This window comes from Aythya ferina (assembly GCF_964211825.1).
Source record: "Aythya ferina genome assembly, chromosome: Z".
In the NCBI taxonomy this organism is placed as follows: Eukaryota; Metazoa; Chordata; class Aves; order Anseriformes; family Anatidae; genus Aythya; species Aythya ferina.
Genome location: NC_140299.1, coordinates 11,332,761 through 11,348,472, shown reverse-complemented (window position 1 = coordinate 11,348,472; position 15,712 = coordinate 11,332,761). Strand labels below are relative to the sequence as shown.

Here is a 15,712-nt window from a genome sequence, read left to right as displayed (position 1 = left end):
TACAGTATTTAAAATTATCTACAAAAACGTGTTTTTACCAGGTATTCACTGTTTGTATCAAGTTTTAAAGCAGAAAGCTGAGGGCAATACCAAAGGGTATGAAACAAAAAAAAATGTAAATGGAGACATTTTTTAAATCTCCTTAGAAAACAAACTGTAAACTAAACTGAAACAAAGGCTAAAGCCAATAGGTGGCCTTATCAACAAACACCTTCAATCAAAAGGCCATAACAACTATACTTTACATATTACTCAATTTGTTTATTTTACACCATGAGGTGAAAGCAACACAGTTCTTTTTAGTAAAGTATACACAAATAGCCTCACTCAGAATACACTTTTAATGCACATAAAAAAAGTATCCATCTTACAAATTGTTTTGCAATCCAAATATACAATAGCTTCGAAAACAATATTTTAGAAAACAAAAGCCAATGTATAAAGACCGCTTAAACCAACAAAAGTGATAAAGATTTCTGTATGGCTGTCGTTACAGTTTTCTTACTGCATCATCAATATCAGAAATCTGTTCCTTCAGTTGATTCCACTGTTCTGGATTTAAAGAAATACCTGAAATAATTAAAAACAAATACTTAGTACAAAAAGAGAATTGTCATCAGGATCTTGCATACTTACAACCAAGATTGATTTCATACACAAAGACTGTCACAACTATTAATGCTTGGACTACATCACGTGTACTACTAACAAGTCTCAGCTGCATGGTTAAACTACTTACTTGGAACCCTTTAGTTTAGACTTTCAGCCCTGGTCTGGGCAGGTTTACCTTACAAAGAAAATGGGTACAATACAAAATTCATTCACAAGTATTTTGTGAAACGCAGGAGGGGAAAGAGACCTATCGCCCTGATAGGAGGCGGCACAAAACTGGATGAGATGGGAAACCAATCCTATTTAGGTTGGCTGCTAAAAGCCAAATACCTCTGTAGACTGAACTAAGTATTTTTGATGTACTATAAGTCTGTTTTTCTTCTCTTGTGAAGAAAAAAATAGGGGGTGGGGGGAGGGGCATGTCTTAAACCACTGTGAATAATGTATGCTATCAGTAACATTTTACAGAAACTCTATCCTATTCCCTAGGATTCACAAACTAACATGAAAGGTTGTTTTTTTTTTTGGTTATTATTTTTAAACTTCAATATCACTACAGATTCTTGTGACATTCAATCAATAATCACTCAGTACCCCAGAAACCATCTCCTCAGTTCTGAGTTTTTACTTCCTCAAGCTTCAGTCCAGGCATGTTTTCTTTCATGTAGTAGCCTCCTCCTTCTTCCACTATTAATCTTTATGCCCACTCTATATAAGTACAGACTCACAGGCCTACCTCTCACTCTCTTCAGCCAGGCTCTTCTACTATTTACCCCCTTTTTCCCCCCTCAGTGATCAGGCTTCATTCATTGCTTTCTCACTGTAGGTGGAGCAGGACCTGAAAACAGGTGAAACTATGAATTCCATCTTTGGGACTCATCACCTTTTTCCCTCCCTCTTCTACCACCGCTGTTTTGCCAGAGTACTGTTATTTTAAGCAGCAAACACTCCACATTGTCACTTTTCTAGCCAGTTCTCCCACCCGTCCTAAGGTGGAAGATTTATTTTGAAAATAGTTATGCCAGACATGCTAACCATTATTGGAGGACCAAATGTCATCAAGTTGCCCCTGAACAACATACTATATGAACTGTACGCAGACATGAATTTAGAACTGCTATTTGAAATAATCTGACAAAGCAATTCCTAACTGTTAAGACTTTTTTCTTTTTTATTATAAAATTTCAATTGTTTATACCATTTGCAGCATAGCTTTGTAAGCAGATCGTAAATGTATCACTGGAACATTAAACCCTCATGCTATCACATTATTAGTGGTATCCTAATAAAATCCAGTCCTGTTTGCCACAATGATAAACATTTCTATCTATATCATGTAGGTAGACCATCACTTCACCTTCCCACCAAGTCTCACTGTTGTTTCCCACTCAAGCTTTTGATTGATGTGCTTTTAATTTCCACCTCAAAATACACCAGTTTAGTCTTTAAACACTAAAGTCATGGTTTTTTTTGTTTTGTTTTGGTTTTTTTTTTGTTAGACAGCAGCAACACATCCAAAAAAATAAATTTTCCTGTAAGGTGCCTATAATACTCTGATCATACAAACCTACTATAAGTGATTATCTATGAGATGTTGGAAATTCTCAAGCTTTCCAAACATCACTGTGCTGCTCCTGGACACATCATAAAAATATGAATGCCTTTGATCTTCAGAACAGAATGTTTCACACTCACCTTTTTCCTTTGCAGAATGTGAAAAAGGAGTAAAGTAAGCTTTTCTAAACAACCAAATGACATTAAGGAAAGCAACTATCAACTCATCCTCATCCTGCAGGTGGCCCAAGTTCCAAAGCCAGTTAAGTGAAAGGATGACATAAAAATTAGGTATGGGAGAAGCAACTAATGGCTTAAAGGCTTATGTTGTGTTGCAGATTAGACAGACGCAAAGTACTAAAACTCAAGCACTTCAAGTATTTTCACCTCAAGTAAAATATTTTTTCCAAAAAAATTTGTCACATGAAACATTTCTATTATTTTAATTTGAAATTTGATAAAAACAAAGAACACAATTGTTTTGCATAATTTAACATTGTATTCCAACTAAAGCAGAAAAAGGTAGAAAAAGTATGGTGAGTTTTACAGCTCCCATAATAAGTTTGCTTGTACCCGATGCTTTGTTTCCATAAATTATGCAGGATCCATTTAGAAAAACTGACTCAGGCCAACAAAATCACTTCACTTTTGTTAATAATGTACAGATAAAACTAGTCATCTGTTAAAACAAAAGTATTACTCTTAAAATGCCATGCAGTAACAAAGCATAAATATCTGGTACACATTTTCAATAAATTGCAGACAATGTTTTAATACAAAATAAGATGAAGCAGAACGATACCTTTTCTGCCTGGCTTCATTTCACCTTCTTGATCCATCCAATATTCTCTAATATCAATTAAGACTTTCCCTTTAAAGTCACGAACACTGACATACCTCATTTTGCCAATCTGTCAAAACACATAGAAGGATCTTTTAGGTATTTTACATATTACACCACTTTTCCTAACAGTATTTGACTCAGACATGTGACATTACCCACTGCAGCTTATTTTAGACATGAGAGAAACAACTAGATCAAGAGCTTAATCTGGAGTAGTCAGTAGGCTAATAGGTAATGACAATATAAATGGATGAAGGACTTAAACCAGTTAAGCATTAAATACTTTTTTTTTTTTTTTTTGCAGAAGAGGCTCTCATAGAATAGAAATACCTATATTCTTATCAAATCGAATTCTTACAAAACCCACTAATTTCCTTTTATTTTATTATTACCTGTACTATAACCATCTTTGTTAGCAGCAGTTGTGAACAAAGAAAGAGGCAGCTCTATTACCAAAATTAAATTTTAGAACAACCCAAAAAAAACCGCTTAGATATTCACACAAGAACAGCACAATTTCTAGAGGAGTCTTAGTGATATTTGGTTAGCTTGTTTAAAACAAAGCAAATACAGATGGAAAATGAAAGGAAACGACCAAGTGGCCCCACATCTGTTTTCAAATCTGCTTGGTACTTCATTGGAACAGAGGGCAAAAATTTCTCAATTGTCACCAGATGTTGCAAAAAATCAAAACTTTCAAAGTTTGCCAGCATGTACCACGGCGTGAAATTATCTTCGTTAAAAGTGATGCTTTGGGAATTTCTGTACCACAACAACTTAACTGAACTTTGAGGCCTTTTTCTTTTTTTTGGGGGTGGGGGTTGAGAGCAGATGGGGAAGCATAGCATACTGCACCACACTATACATTTAGGCTTATTAATTTTTTCCCACATTTGACGACATATTTATTTACATCAATTCAATGTATGTGAATTTGAGAATCAGAAACTAGATAATGAAAATGAAGCAATTAATTTAAGAAACACTTAAGGGTTCTGTATGTACTTTCTGGATACAGCTTCTGAACAAAGAACACATCCTAAAGCAAATATTAAAACAGAAAAAGTAAAACAGCTTTATTAAGAATATCAAATTTCCCTAATTGATGCATCTTGCACAAACATAATTTAACAGGGGATAAAACACATCTTACTAGCTTCAAGCCTGACCAGAAAACATGAACTCTTATATCAGTTAAAGTCATCCACGAATGTTTAAGTCTAAGCTGTTACTTCATAAAATAGATATAAACAAGTGTGTTATGTTTGGTTAAAGACATTTTTCTTCTTATGCAGACCCTGTTCAATTATCTCCAAAATTTATTTTAAAAAAACTGGAAAATCTTTATATGCCATAAGCATGAAGCTTTTTTCTTACTTCAAAGTAGCCCTTAAAACGAACATGAGCTTACATTTCTTAATAGTATTTTGTGATTTATTAAATACTTCCACAGCACTACAAATACAACACAAAAATAAGCTATGATGTCAGAGCAGCTGAGTTCTTTCAGACTTAACTTGGTAACATGGCCATATCTGTCAGCACTGCTGGCAAAGGATAGCCTAAGTAGTCTGCATAAACAACATTTCTTGGTTTTACACTGTAACACTTCACCGACTTCAAGTGACTTAGGTCTCCAAGTACTAGTACTCCAGAACATCTTTTATCCCAGGTCTATCAAAGACCACTAGCGCATTGCCAGGTAGTTCCAGATTTGCTCTAAGAAATAAAATCCTAAAACAATACAGCAGATTAGAGATGCAAGTACAGTAGAAGGGTTTAGGATTATAAAGACTACATATCTTAATTCAACTACAGTAAGACATGGGTGCAAGAGTATAAAGCATGCATTATTTGGCCATTAAGTCTACCTTAACTGGAAACAGTTCCAAACAAAAGTGCTGAAATTCTTAGGTTTCATGCCTCTGCCTACATTTCCTCTGAATGCTCACATTAAATTCAGAATGTTTAGTTGAACTCTATGCAAAACAGTTCTCACTGCTAAAAGCTTTAATGCTGGTTTCTAACATACAGTTCTAATTAGCAACAAATGTTAAAATCAACCAAAACCTATGTTTACCTAAGTAATTTGATTTTTCTTAAGGTCGCGATACCTGTAATTCTGGCACCAAGTCATTTCGGAATATTTTTTTTTCACACAGCAGCTGACAGTACTGGAATAACTTCACTAGATATAACACTATAATCACTGTAGTGTTCCAAGGGTTGTATTGCTTTAACGCAGGGCAGTTAATGCTGCTCAACTTTCACACACAAGCTAATATGCTTTTTTTTATTAAATATCACAACTCTTTAGATACACTATTATATTAAGTCAAAGATACTATTTCCAGGTTTCCATTACTTAGAATAAAATGCACTGAAATGCTTAGGTTACTTTCAAATACACTTATCTGACTTCCTGAATGAGTTTCACCGAGTATATTTATCTACATTTTCCCCCTAAATTGCCAGTTGCTTTTAAACTGCATACACACCATGAAAGTAGGAATTGCCAAAAGTCAGCATTCTATCGTAGCTGGTAACTGTATGTATAGTGTTAGAAGGAGCACAGTAAGATAATGCAAGCCCCTAGAATGCAAGGTTCTGTAAACAGCTGAGCTCTGCAGGACACTGTAAACAGCTGAGCTCTGCAGGACAAATTGGTTCAGAACGTTAATTCTGAAACTGAGGTGGTTACCTATGCAACACTATTCATTATTTCCATGATCAATCACCTCTAGAGAGCATCACAAGCTTGTTTATTTATCTTCATGGACCTATGATAAATAAAGACTTTACACTGTGAAGCTGATGAAATTATTTCTCACAAGTCAAAAAGTACATACAACTTAACTTTCTAAAATGAGAGAGAGCGGGGGCAAAGTTCTTTTCGCACGAACTGAAATAACAAATTCTGTGAAATACCTTGTGTAGTGTGGCTCCATTCTGGACTGTCATTAATACTGTATCCAGACAGCAATAACAAACCTTATCCAAATCAGGCATAGGTAGAAGACAGGATTTTTCTCAAACTAACCAAAGCACATGATGCAGAGCTTACATGGGCTTGAAGCAACAGATAGGAATCTACTGCATGAACACTAAGCCCTTCCACATTAACATGATCGATGCTTCTCCTTAGGACCTCTAGCAGTACATCACAAATTGGAACAAGATAAACTTCTGCACTTCAGTTGTGCCCAAACCACCCTTTCAACAAATTCCAACGTATGCTAGGCTACCTATAAAGCCTAAAAATGGCCATGACATGCAAATAAAATACATTTGCTCTCATACTGAAATAATTCTCTACTACTTAGATTAATTCTCCTCTTAATGAGCTTCAAGAAGAGTTACACCAACATCTGCTTTAAAAGAAAAATACCTAGACCTTGACAAAAACGCTGAATCTTCTGAGTACAGCAGTCAAGAAGAGCTCTACATTAAGTGAACCTGTATACTTCCAGAACACAGCCTGAGGTTTGGTACATTAAGTCACTAAGCTTCTCATCATTTGCTGCCACTCCTACACACAATATGGATATTATAAAACTTCTGACCATCCTGTGAATGCTTCACTGACCGATTTCTATCAGTATCGGTTCAAGCCACATCTGTGCAAATTCACTTGCACATCAATTTTACTGTCACAAGGAAACAGAAAGGAGGTTTGCAGTATTAATATCCCCAGAAAAAAAAAAAAAAAAAAGTACCTAAAAAAATTAAAATGCAGCTGGAGCTTCTAGCATGCTATCATGGGTAGAGGGGAGAGAGAGGAAGTAACCATTGACCAGCAATGCTATTTCTACACTGAATCAGTTACACCTCAGTTAACGCACATTAGGCTGATGTAGCATAAAAAAAACACAATGCTTCTCATAACAGAATAAGCAATCTAAAAAATATTTGCTGTTGAGTAACTGAAAGACAGGCAGCGACCAACGGTTTAGGTCACATCAATGGTCAAGTACAACCATTAATATGGTGCTGTCAGCTGAAGCCCTCTCTTCAACTATACATGATAAACAATGTAAGGACTGATAACACTAAGAGTAACTGCCCTGTATGACAGAATCAGTCATGCAAGTCTTATTTCTTGAAGAGTTTTTTTTTTTTGCCATATTCCTTTGCACAACTAAAGCCCAAAGCCATTTCTTTTGCCTTACCCAATATTGGGACCATCTTATTAGACATCCTTCCCATGCCCTTCCACAAACTTTAGTTCACTGTATTTAGTACACTGGTTCTTAAGTTTTTCCCTGCCCTTAACAAGCTACCTATACGCAGACGTTTATTAACTTTTGACACACTCCCCTAGAACAGGTAATTCAAAGCTACATAAATTCTTGCACACCTTAAACATGAGAAACTAAGTTGTGTTTTTGCAGTAGAGAACTAATTTTCTGTACTTAAAGGTGTAGTCATATAACAAGGAGAAATGCTAAGTAGGTAAGTGGACAGACAGTAGAAGGCCTCACTGTTCCAAAATAAGGTGGAAACTTGAGAAAAACAGGATGAACAGTGTGGGAACAGTAAGACAAAAATCACAAGTTCTCAAAACATAAAAAAGGAGGAAAAAGCAAAAAGGGAGAAATTAAAAGGGTTGAAAAAAGGAAAATTGTACAGATATGGTATAGTGGAGCATCAAGTAGCTTGTGAACCTGTAGTACTCAGCCAATGAGGAAACAGGAGAGGTGATCGTGTGTCAGGTAATAGGGAATAAAAGGTAATGATTTGTTTACTAAAATGAGCTCCTAATTGGCATGCCGTTACAATCACAAATAAAATAACTTCACAGAAGATTCTGTCTGAAGAAAACTTGAGATTTTTCTCCCATTGCAGTACACAGTGCTACTGCTACAGCTAACCCCAAGAACCACACCCTGAGCTCATAAATGCATCTTGCTGCAAATAAAAAGATCTACATTCAGATGATCTTACAGTCTTTTTGAATGTTCAGTGAGAAAAACCTGCATCACAAAATAAACAAGCAAAACCTATTCCAAGACACTGTCTTATAAGACAAAAGTCAAGATGCCATTGACCTAGTTAAATAGGAATGAAGAGTCCATACTTAGCCTTCCAAAAACCTTTCTTTCAAGAGCCCTGGTTAAAATACATTTCCACCCAGAGACTGTCCTGATTTAATATGTACAGTATATTCAAGACGAGTGTTGTATTTAAAGACAAAATCACTACTTAGAAAGTTACCATGGACAAAGACCATGAGGAACAGGATAGATCACTTGCCACAACTCAGATTCTTTTCCTCTACTGGAAATGCTTTTTGAGTACCTCATCTATACCATAGCATCACAACTCTTTAACCAGGGCTTCAAGAAACTAGACTCTACACTACCACCATATTCATACCACCTCAAAATTTATATTGAATATGATGTAACATGCTACTTTAACCAGGCTTTAAAAGAATCATCAACTTTACCTGAAACATATTCTCATCTCTGTTACTGCTTTGCTTAGAAGAAGCGGCACCTTTTGAACTTTCACCCGTCTTTTGTTTCTTTACAGCCTTTTCTGGAGCTGCTTGCTTTTTCCGCTTTGCCTTGGAGCAAGAATAAAATAGAAATGCATGAACCACACCTTGCAACATTTAGTTACAAACAAAGCTTCCATTAGAGGCTACAAACTACTACTACACACTGTATCACCTTCCTTTTGTGATGGCAGACCTCCAATACTGTACAATTTAGACTGGAATTTCAAAAAAATCTCCAAATGAGTTTAATTCTGTTCCCAGTGAAGTTTTTAATAATACTCTGGCTTTAAAGAGAGTTAGATCAAAATACATTTCAAAAAGCCTACTATTTTTGCGCAGCAATATTATCAGTTCAATAGTTTTAATCGAAAAAATAAAGTCTGATGGAAGTTCCACATTCCTTTCTTCTGAAATGAACAAAAAATGCAGGACAGCTACCAACTTCTAAAAAAAATGAAAAATTAAAAATGAGATTATGAAGAAAGGATCTGGAAGTCACCTCCACCTGGGGAACATTTTTTTCTTCATTACCAGTGTCCCATCTCTGTCTATATATCACAATAAATGGTTTTAAAACATTCAGATGGTATTACCTGTAAATTAGATTACTTGCAGGTGCTACAAAGTTACTCTGTCAATATTTATATGGTAAGCACACTCTCCCAGCCGACCTCCCTCCCACCAAGAAAACAGTGATACAGAAATACCAGAAGTTGGTCTCACCTGCTAGAACCATATTGTGGGTAACCTTTTTCAAAGAGAAATAGTTGCAACAAATATGGGAGGTTGTCAGAGGAAAAAAAAAAAGACTTATACCCACTGAAGCAAACAGTTTGAGTATGACTTTTCAAGAATACATTTCCCTACCAAAAAGCCATCACCTGACCGTTTTATCTGATACTATTATTTGACAGAATACCTAATTTGCTTATTGTAACTAAGTCACATTTGAATCAATTCATTAAAGCAAACTTGTTTTTTTTCACATACAACATTAAAAGACCTGATGCATCATTACCACCTAGTGTTTCTAAAAAAGGTAATTCCCTGTTGTACTCAGTTTTTGATCATAATGACTGGTACACCAACAAAAACTTATAAATGAAATAAAAATAACTGGGAACATGTGATTTATGCATTTAAAAGCAGTTAACATGTAAAAATTAATCAGCTCAAAGACACTCAGGTTGGCCCAGCTTTTAAGTAAGAAACTAGCAGATAGTAAAAGAAAATCCGAAACAGAAAAAGAACATGTAAACAAGATAAGCAAGTGGTAGGGGGATAACCAGACAGGTGGAGGTTTTCACTTTGGACTTGCAAGATATCCAGACAACAGAATGAAAGAGGAAGGGGGTTGTCTCTCAAAAGTAGTCCAAATTCTTGCCACAAGGGGCTGCTTATACCAAAACCTATCTCTTGCCACAAAACAAGAATTACAGAAAGCTTGTGTCCAGATATACCATATGGAAAATATTGTATAAAGCAAAATGCAACTTAAGAAAAAAGTTTACCACAAGGCAAAAACCTCTTAACTACCCAAGCCCTAGCCCTGCTTTTTTTTTCCTCAAGTGTCTAACAAATCATATGGAATGACATGCACTTCACCACGTATAAGTTATTACAGTAGTAATGAACTGAATATAATTTTCACCTTTTTGTCAACTTCACTATCTGAATCACTGGCAGATGAGCTTGAAGACACAAGTTCCTTTGACTTAGGCATTCTACAAAGAGAAAGATAACATGAGAACACTGTACAACAAATACATCCCATTGTATCTGGAAAGCAATCTTCAAACCTGTTTGTAAAGCCTCACCTTATTCAAAACCCTCCTAATTTTTCCTGCCTTTTCATATAAGCTTTAATAAACTCTTGATGCAATCACAAACACCATTCCCTATTCCCCTTTTTGCTGCAATGGCCTTAAATGCAGTGTCTTAGTTTCCAAACTGTTTAGAAAGGGACAATTTTTTCAAAAATACTGCACACTACTATCCTTATAGTTTGAATTCTCAATACTACATTCATCAACTATTAAGGACAGAGCATTATCTATATTCTTATACAGGCATTTCGCCTAGCTGAATATGCCAGCAAGAGCTGTATAATGACAGTACATTAAGATGAGCCTCCCATCAGTCATAGGGAAGTCTGAAAACACACCTTAGTTACAATGGATTACAGTACTGCAATTAATATTTCAACTGCAGCTTTAACACATCAGTCATTATGGTCTATTCATTTGCCAGACAAGCGGACATTCAATTTTCCTTGAATGCATGCTGCCAGGTGTGTTTCTACATCTCTTTACTATGCAAACATGTGGTTAGATATAGCAGCTGAAGATCTTGCCTGCTACTAGAAACAATTTGTGACAAACAAATAGCTCTTTCAGAATAAAAATAAACATCACAGAGAAATTGAATATAAAACTCAAACTATGGAAGACTAAAAAAAAATATTAGAGAAGCAGATCTCAGTAAAGGAAAAGGGGTGTTTTTAAATAAACTTGTGGTCAAATAAACCACGTACACAGGTAAAAATGGAGTCTGAATAATGCTAATGGCTCCATGCGGTTCTAAAGTGGGGCAAGTTCTGTCATAATAGCTTGGAGCACAATGATGGAAGCCGTAATGCTGGAAATGAAACACCGTACGTGGGAGCTAACAAACCACGCTACAGGATGGAGGCAGAGGAGAGCTGGAACGGGACAAGGCAAAGCCAAGCACAGCAATGGCATAAAATGGAGGGGCAGAATGAGACTGATAATCCAGGGTCAGGGGCCACAGACAGAGGTTGCAATCCGCATTAGGATGAGAGGGCGGCAACATGGAGGAAGGCTGGGGCTGGAAATTGGAGGAAAGAGCAATGGAGAGGGAGGGGTGGTACCCCCTGTGGAGAAGCTGGCAAGCAGAGGGCGAGGCAACCCCGCAGCAGTGGGTTGAAGGAGGGCGTAATGAGACAGGCCACGGGAGGGCTGAGGGCAGGGAAAAGAAGAAAGCGGGGCCGGGATGAGCTGGGAGCACCGGTAGGCGGCTCCCAGCCGCCATTTTCCTCCCCTCAGCCTCTCCTCGCCCCCCGGGGGCAGGGGGCGAAGGCTTGAGGAAAGGGGGGGGGGGGGGAGCAGGAGTAAGGCCAGCCCCTGCCCTGCGACGGGAGGGAAGGGCGGCAAAAGGGGACTGCGGCGAAAAACAGCAAAACCAGCCCCCAAAAAATAAACACACAAAAAGGGTCGGGGGTCGCCCGCGGGCAGACTGCAGGGGGCGAAGGGGGGGTGTGTGGGGGGGTAACAGACCCGGGCGGTTCCCTGCCGCCATTTTCTCCCTCCCTCCCTCGTTGCCCCCCCAACATGGCAGCTTCTCCTCAGCGCCAGCTCCTCCTCCCGCCCCCGGCCCGCTCCCCGCCGGGGCAGCCCTCCCGCGGGGCACAGCGGGCACTCGAGGAAAGGAGGAGGAGGCGGAGGAGAAGGGGGAGGAGGGGGAAGCGCCGCCGCATGGCCGCCCTGAGCCGCCCCGGGGGGCGCCGAGCCCCCGTCAGTGAGGTACCGGGGAAGGGGGGGCGAGGGGGGGGCACAAAATGGCGGCGGGGCGCTGAGGGGGGGACCCCAAGACTCACGTCCTGCTCCGCGCGGGGCTCGGCTACGCCGCCAGAGGAACGGAAGTGACGCAGCGCGGGATCCCCGCCCTTGCCCTCTCACCACGTGAAGGGGCGGGAGGGGGGAGGGGAGGGGGTGCTTAAAGGGGACGCGGCGCTGCGTTACTCCCCCCCCCCCCCACCTTGGGGTGGGGGGGGGGGGGGGGAAGATGGCGGCTGCTGAGGGGCAATGGCGGGAAGGAGGGGGGTGGGGGGGGTGGAAATGGCCGCCTGCTGCGGCCGTTCCTCGAGCTCGCTGAGGTGACGGGAGGAAACGCGATGAAAGGGCGCCGCCGCCGCTCCTGCTTTGCATGCCGAAACCGCAGCGCCGGCCGTCACCTGAGGCGCTGTCCAGGAAAGCGCCGCTTCCCCTTTCTTCCCCTCCCTCTTCGTTTTCCTCCCTGCAGGTGTGTGGCGGAGGGTGAGGGCTGAGCCTCCTTGCCGCCCTCTCGGCGGCAAGCTCAGGGCTCCCCTCCCGGGGCCGCAGGTTCTCGGTGTCTGTGGTAAAAATCCGCTTTTGGGAAGCCCCCCTGTCTATGTGGGGTGGGACACGACACCACAAAGCAAGCCAACCAACCCAGAAATCTGACCAAAAAGACCTTGAAAATATAATTTGGCATCCCCTGGTGGGTATTCACGCCAAAGCACGCTGCATCTGAAGCGCCCTGCTGGTGCTCTCTCCTGTGTCAGTGCCTGAGAAAGAGCAGTAGGCTTAATTCACCTGAACGCGTGTGCAAGTAGGTGCTGGGATAAGCCAAAATGATGCCTCGTTTTGGGAGGTTGTGCCCTTTTCCCCCGTCTTTGTTGGTGGAGAAGACTTCTTGCAGTGCAGCAGCCAGGTATGCTGTTGGAGCAGGAGCGGTTTCTCACCGTGTTCTTTCTGTATTCCCTACACTCTGTTTCAGTTTCTGGCCTTCCTTTGCGGGTAAACTTGAGAGCAACATGGGTTTGGACAGCATCTGTGAACACTTCAAAACATTTTGAGAAACAAGATGAAAAAGCTGCAGGCAGACCTCATCGCTCCCTACAACTACCTGGAAGGAGGTTGTGGTGAGGAGGGTGTTGGTTGCTTTTTCTCAGGTGACAAGTGATAGGACGCAAGAAAATGGCCTCAGGTTGCACCAGGGGAGTTTTAAATTGGAGATCAGGAAAAAAAACGGAAAGTTTTACATTGGAACAGGCTAATCAGGGGAGTGGTAAAGTCGTCATCGCTGGAGATATTAAGAATTGTGTCAGTGTGGCACTAATGGGCATGGTCATTATTTAATGGTGGGCTTGGTAGTGTTAGGTGATGGTTGGACTTGGTGATCCTGAAGGTCTCTTACAACCTGAATGACTCCAGGATTCTAGGAGTCCATGATGAGATTTATTACTGTTAAAATATTGTTGCAATCAATGTAACTTCACACGAAACTACCACAGCCTGTCATAGTTTGCTGATCCCTGTTAGCACCAGTTGGTCATGTAGTACTGTAAGCATGGCAGGATGACAGTACTTCAGATACTCACTGTCAGTTTACTTTAGTCTCTTTATCGTTATCTCTCAACCTGTGCTTTTGCTACCATGACAATGTGAGCTTTTCCAAAAAAAAAAAAAGAGTGTAAACAATCAGAAATGGGAAGTGTGCTCTAGTCCCAGCCCTAGCTTCCAAGTAAAGCTGTTATGAATAAAGATGGCACAGAGTGCTATGTAATCTGCCCCTGCTGTTCCAAGAGCAGACATCTCTTAATAAAGTGTTTAAAATCAAAAGTTTTGCTTTCTGGATTACAAAGATCCCTGTTCATGAGACAGGGTCAGAAGGATAAATAAATTTCAAATGAGGATAATACCAAAAGTCAGCAATCCTAGACAGTGTTTCTGAAATACTTATATAAAGGGAGGTTGAGAGATGAGATTTCTAGAAGGAATCCATGAGTTTTTCATAGTTTTCACTATGAAAAACAGGAAGTTAATACCAAAAATTAGAGGTGTGCTATTTTAACTAATTCTTGGAAATTCCCCATTTCATAATGCTGTTACACGTCTTGCAAAACAAATAGAAAAATACACAGTTCTTACTAGAAGCCTGACCTTTGGAAAATAAAATGATGTTTGTTTACCTAGAAGTAAAGCACAGTAAATCGCATGCATGTAAATATTAGTAATTATCACCACTGATCAAATATCAAGATTGTCAAGCCATTTATTCATGGAAGATGAAAAAACGATCTCTCAGTACTTAATGCTTAACAGCAAGACTAAAGGCATTCCACACAAGATCGTCTCCATATAGAGAACATTAATGCAAAAAAATATTCTCAGACCATGACATAGCTATTGGCTTCAAGGCTTTTACTAACTTTCATATTAGAATAGTAACAGCAGTTCAGATCTTTGTAATCCCTATCTGCTTTGCTTTCTTATAGGTCAACACCTGGTATACAAAGAACGCAAAGGTTTTAGGAGCATCACATTCAGATCAGCAGTGCTTTATGCATTTTTATGTGAGTCCCTCAGCCTTGAAATAAAACAAAATGACTGAAAAAAAAAGAGATTTTTCTGCTGGATCTTAATGAGTTAACCTCTTCCACCTGCAACATTTCCTCCAAAGCAAGCACCAAGTTTATTTTTATAGCTGAATTCCCAAACAACAGGTGAGTGAGGGGAAGGGAGTGTTTGCTGCATCTGAGGTTTTCATGTTACGTTCTTCTGTAATGATGGGTTTCTTTGAGAATTATTCTAGTAGTTAAGTTTAGTGGCTCTTTGAGCTTTTTGGTAAATTACCCTTACTGTATTTTGTTCTATTTAAAAAGAAGAAAGAAGATACTAAGAAAAGATGCTGGCTTTTAAAATGTGGGGAAGGAGCCTTAATCTTTGCAAGGTAAATTTGTTCTGTTACCTTCTGAGTGAGTCATCTATCCACCAAAGGGGTATAGTTCACCTTCTAAGCTCTTGAAATAGTTTTTTGTAATGGATTTGTTCTCTCATCAGACACTTTCCTTCAGTAGCTGCCTTAAAAGGCTTTAGCTTTTTCTTCAAAGAGGAATTATAACATGGAGATTTGAACAGGAATGCTGAAAACTGCAAGCTCATACTTATGAACATGGAGCAATTATTAACCACAACAGTTGACTCTGCTACTTACAAATACTAGAGTTGGTATGTATGGTGCAATTGCCTAAAGTAACTAGGAAAATAAAACTAACATTCACATTTCAAAGAAAATGTAGGGCATTGAAGAGGCTTTCAGGGTAGGGTGTAGTTCTACTACCTCAGCGTTCCCTAGGTTTCCAACCTCAGATGCTGTCGTGCTGCGGAAACCTGGTGTGCTAGCTCTAAGGAACAGTACAGAGCGTAGAGTGGAGTGGAGACACCACGGCTAGGCTCTTTGACCAGGTGGAGACTCGATTGTTCTTGTGCACACTGAGACTGATAAGCTGCACTTTTTGCTACCCTGAGCCAACAACCTGACATGTTTTGACAAATGCTGTACCCTAGTGTACTTTTCACAGAATCATAGAATCACAGAATCGTCTAGGTTGGAAGAGACCTCCAAAATCACCTAGTCCAACCTCTGACCTAACA

The 15,712-nt window shown here is 39.7% G+C and overlaps 1 protein-coding gene and 1 long non-coding RNA gene across 2 annotated transcripts; one reads left to right on the top strand and one right to left on the bottom strand.

Annotated features, from left to right (window-relative positions):
• Positions 1-240: 240 nt before the first annotated feature.
• SUB1 (SUB1 regulator of transcription) lies at positions 241-12,215 on the bottom strand. Its single transcript, XM_084503407.1, has 5 exons — positions 12,130-12,215; positions 10,165-10,237; positions 8,460-8,579; positions 2,969-3,077; positions 241-570 (listed from the first exon to the last, which is right to left on the bottom strand). The coding sequence occupies exons 2-5, from the start codon at positions 10,234-10,236 to the stop codon at positions 491-493; spliced, it is 381 nt and encodes a 126-aa protein (XP_084359533.1). The 5' UTR covers position 10,237; positions 12,130-12,215; the 3' UTR covers positions 241-490.
• A 154-nt stretch (positions 12,216-12,369) lies between these two features.
• LOC311426776 lies at positions 12,370-15,156 on the top strand. Its single transcript, XR_014687015.1, has 3 exons — positions 12,370-12,554; positions 13,053-13,197; positions 14,554-15,156. It is a non-coding gene; the product is annotated as an uncharacterized lncRNA (long non-coding RNA).
• Positions 15,157-15,712: the final 556 nt, after the last annotated feature.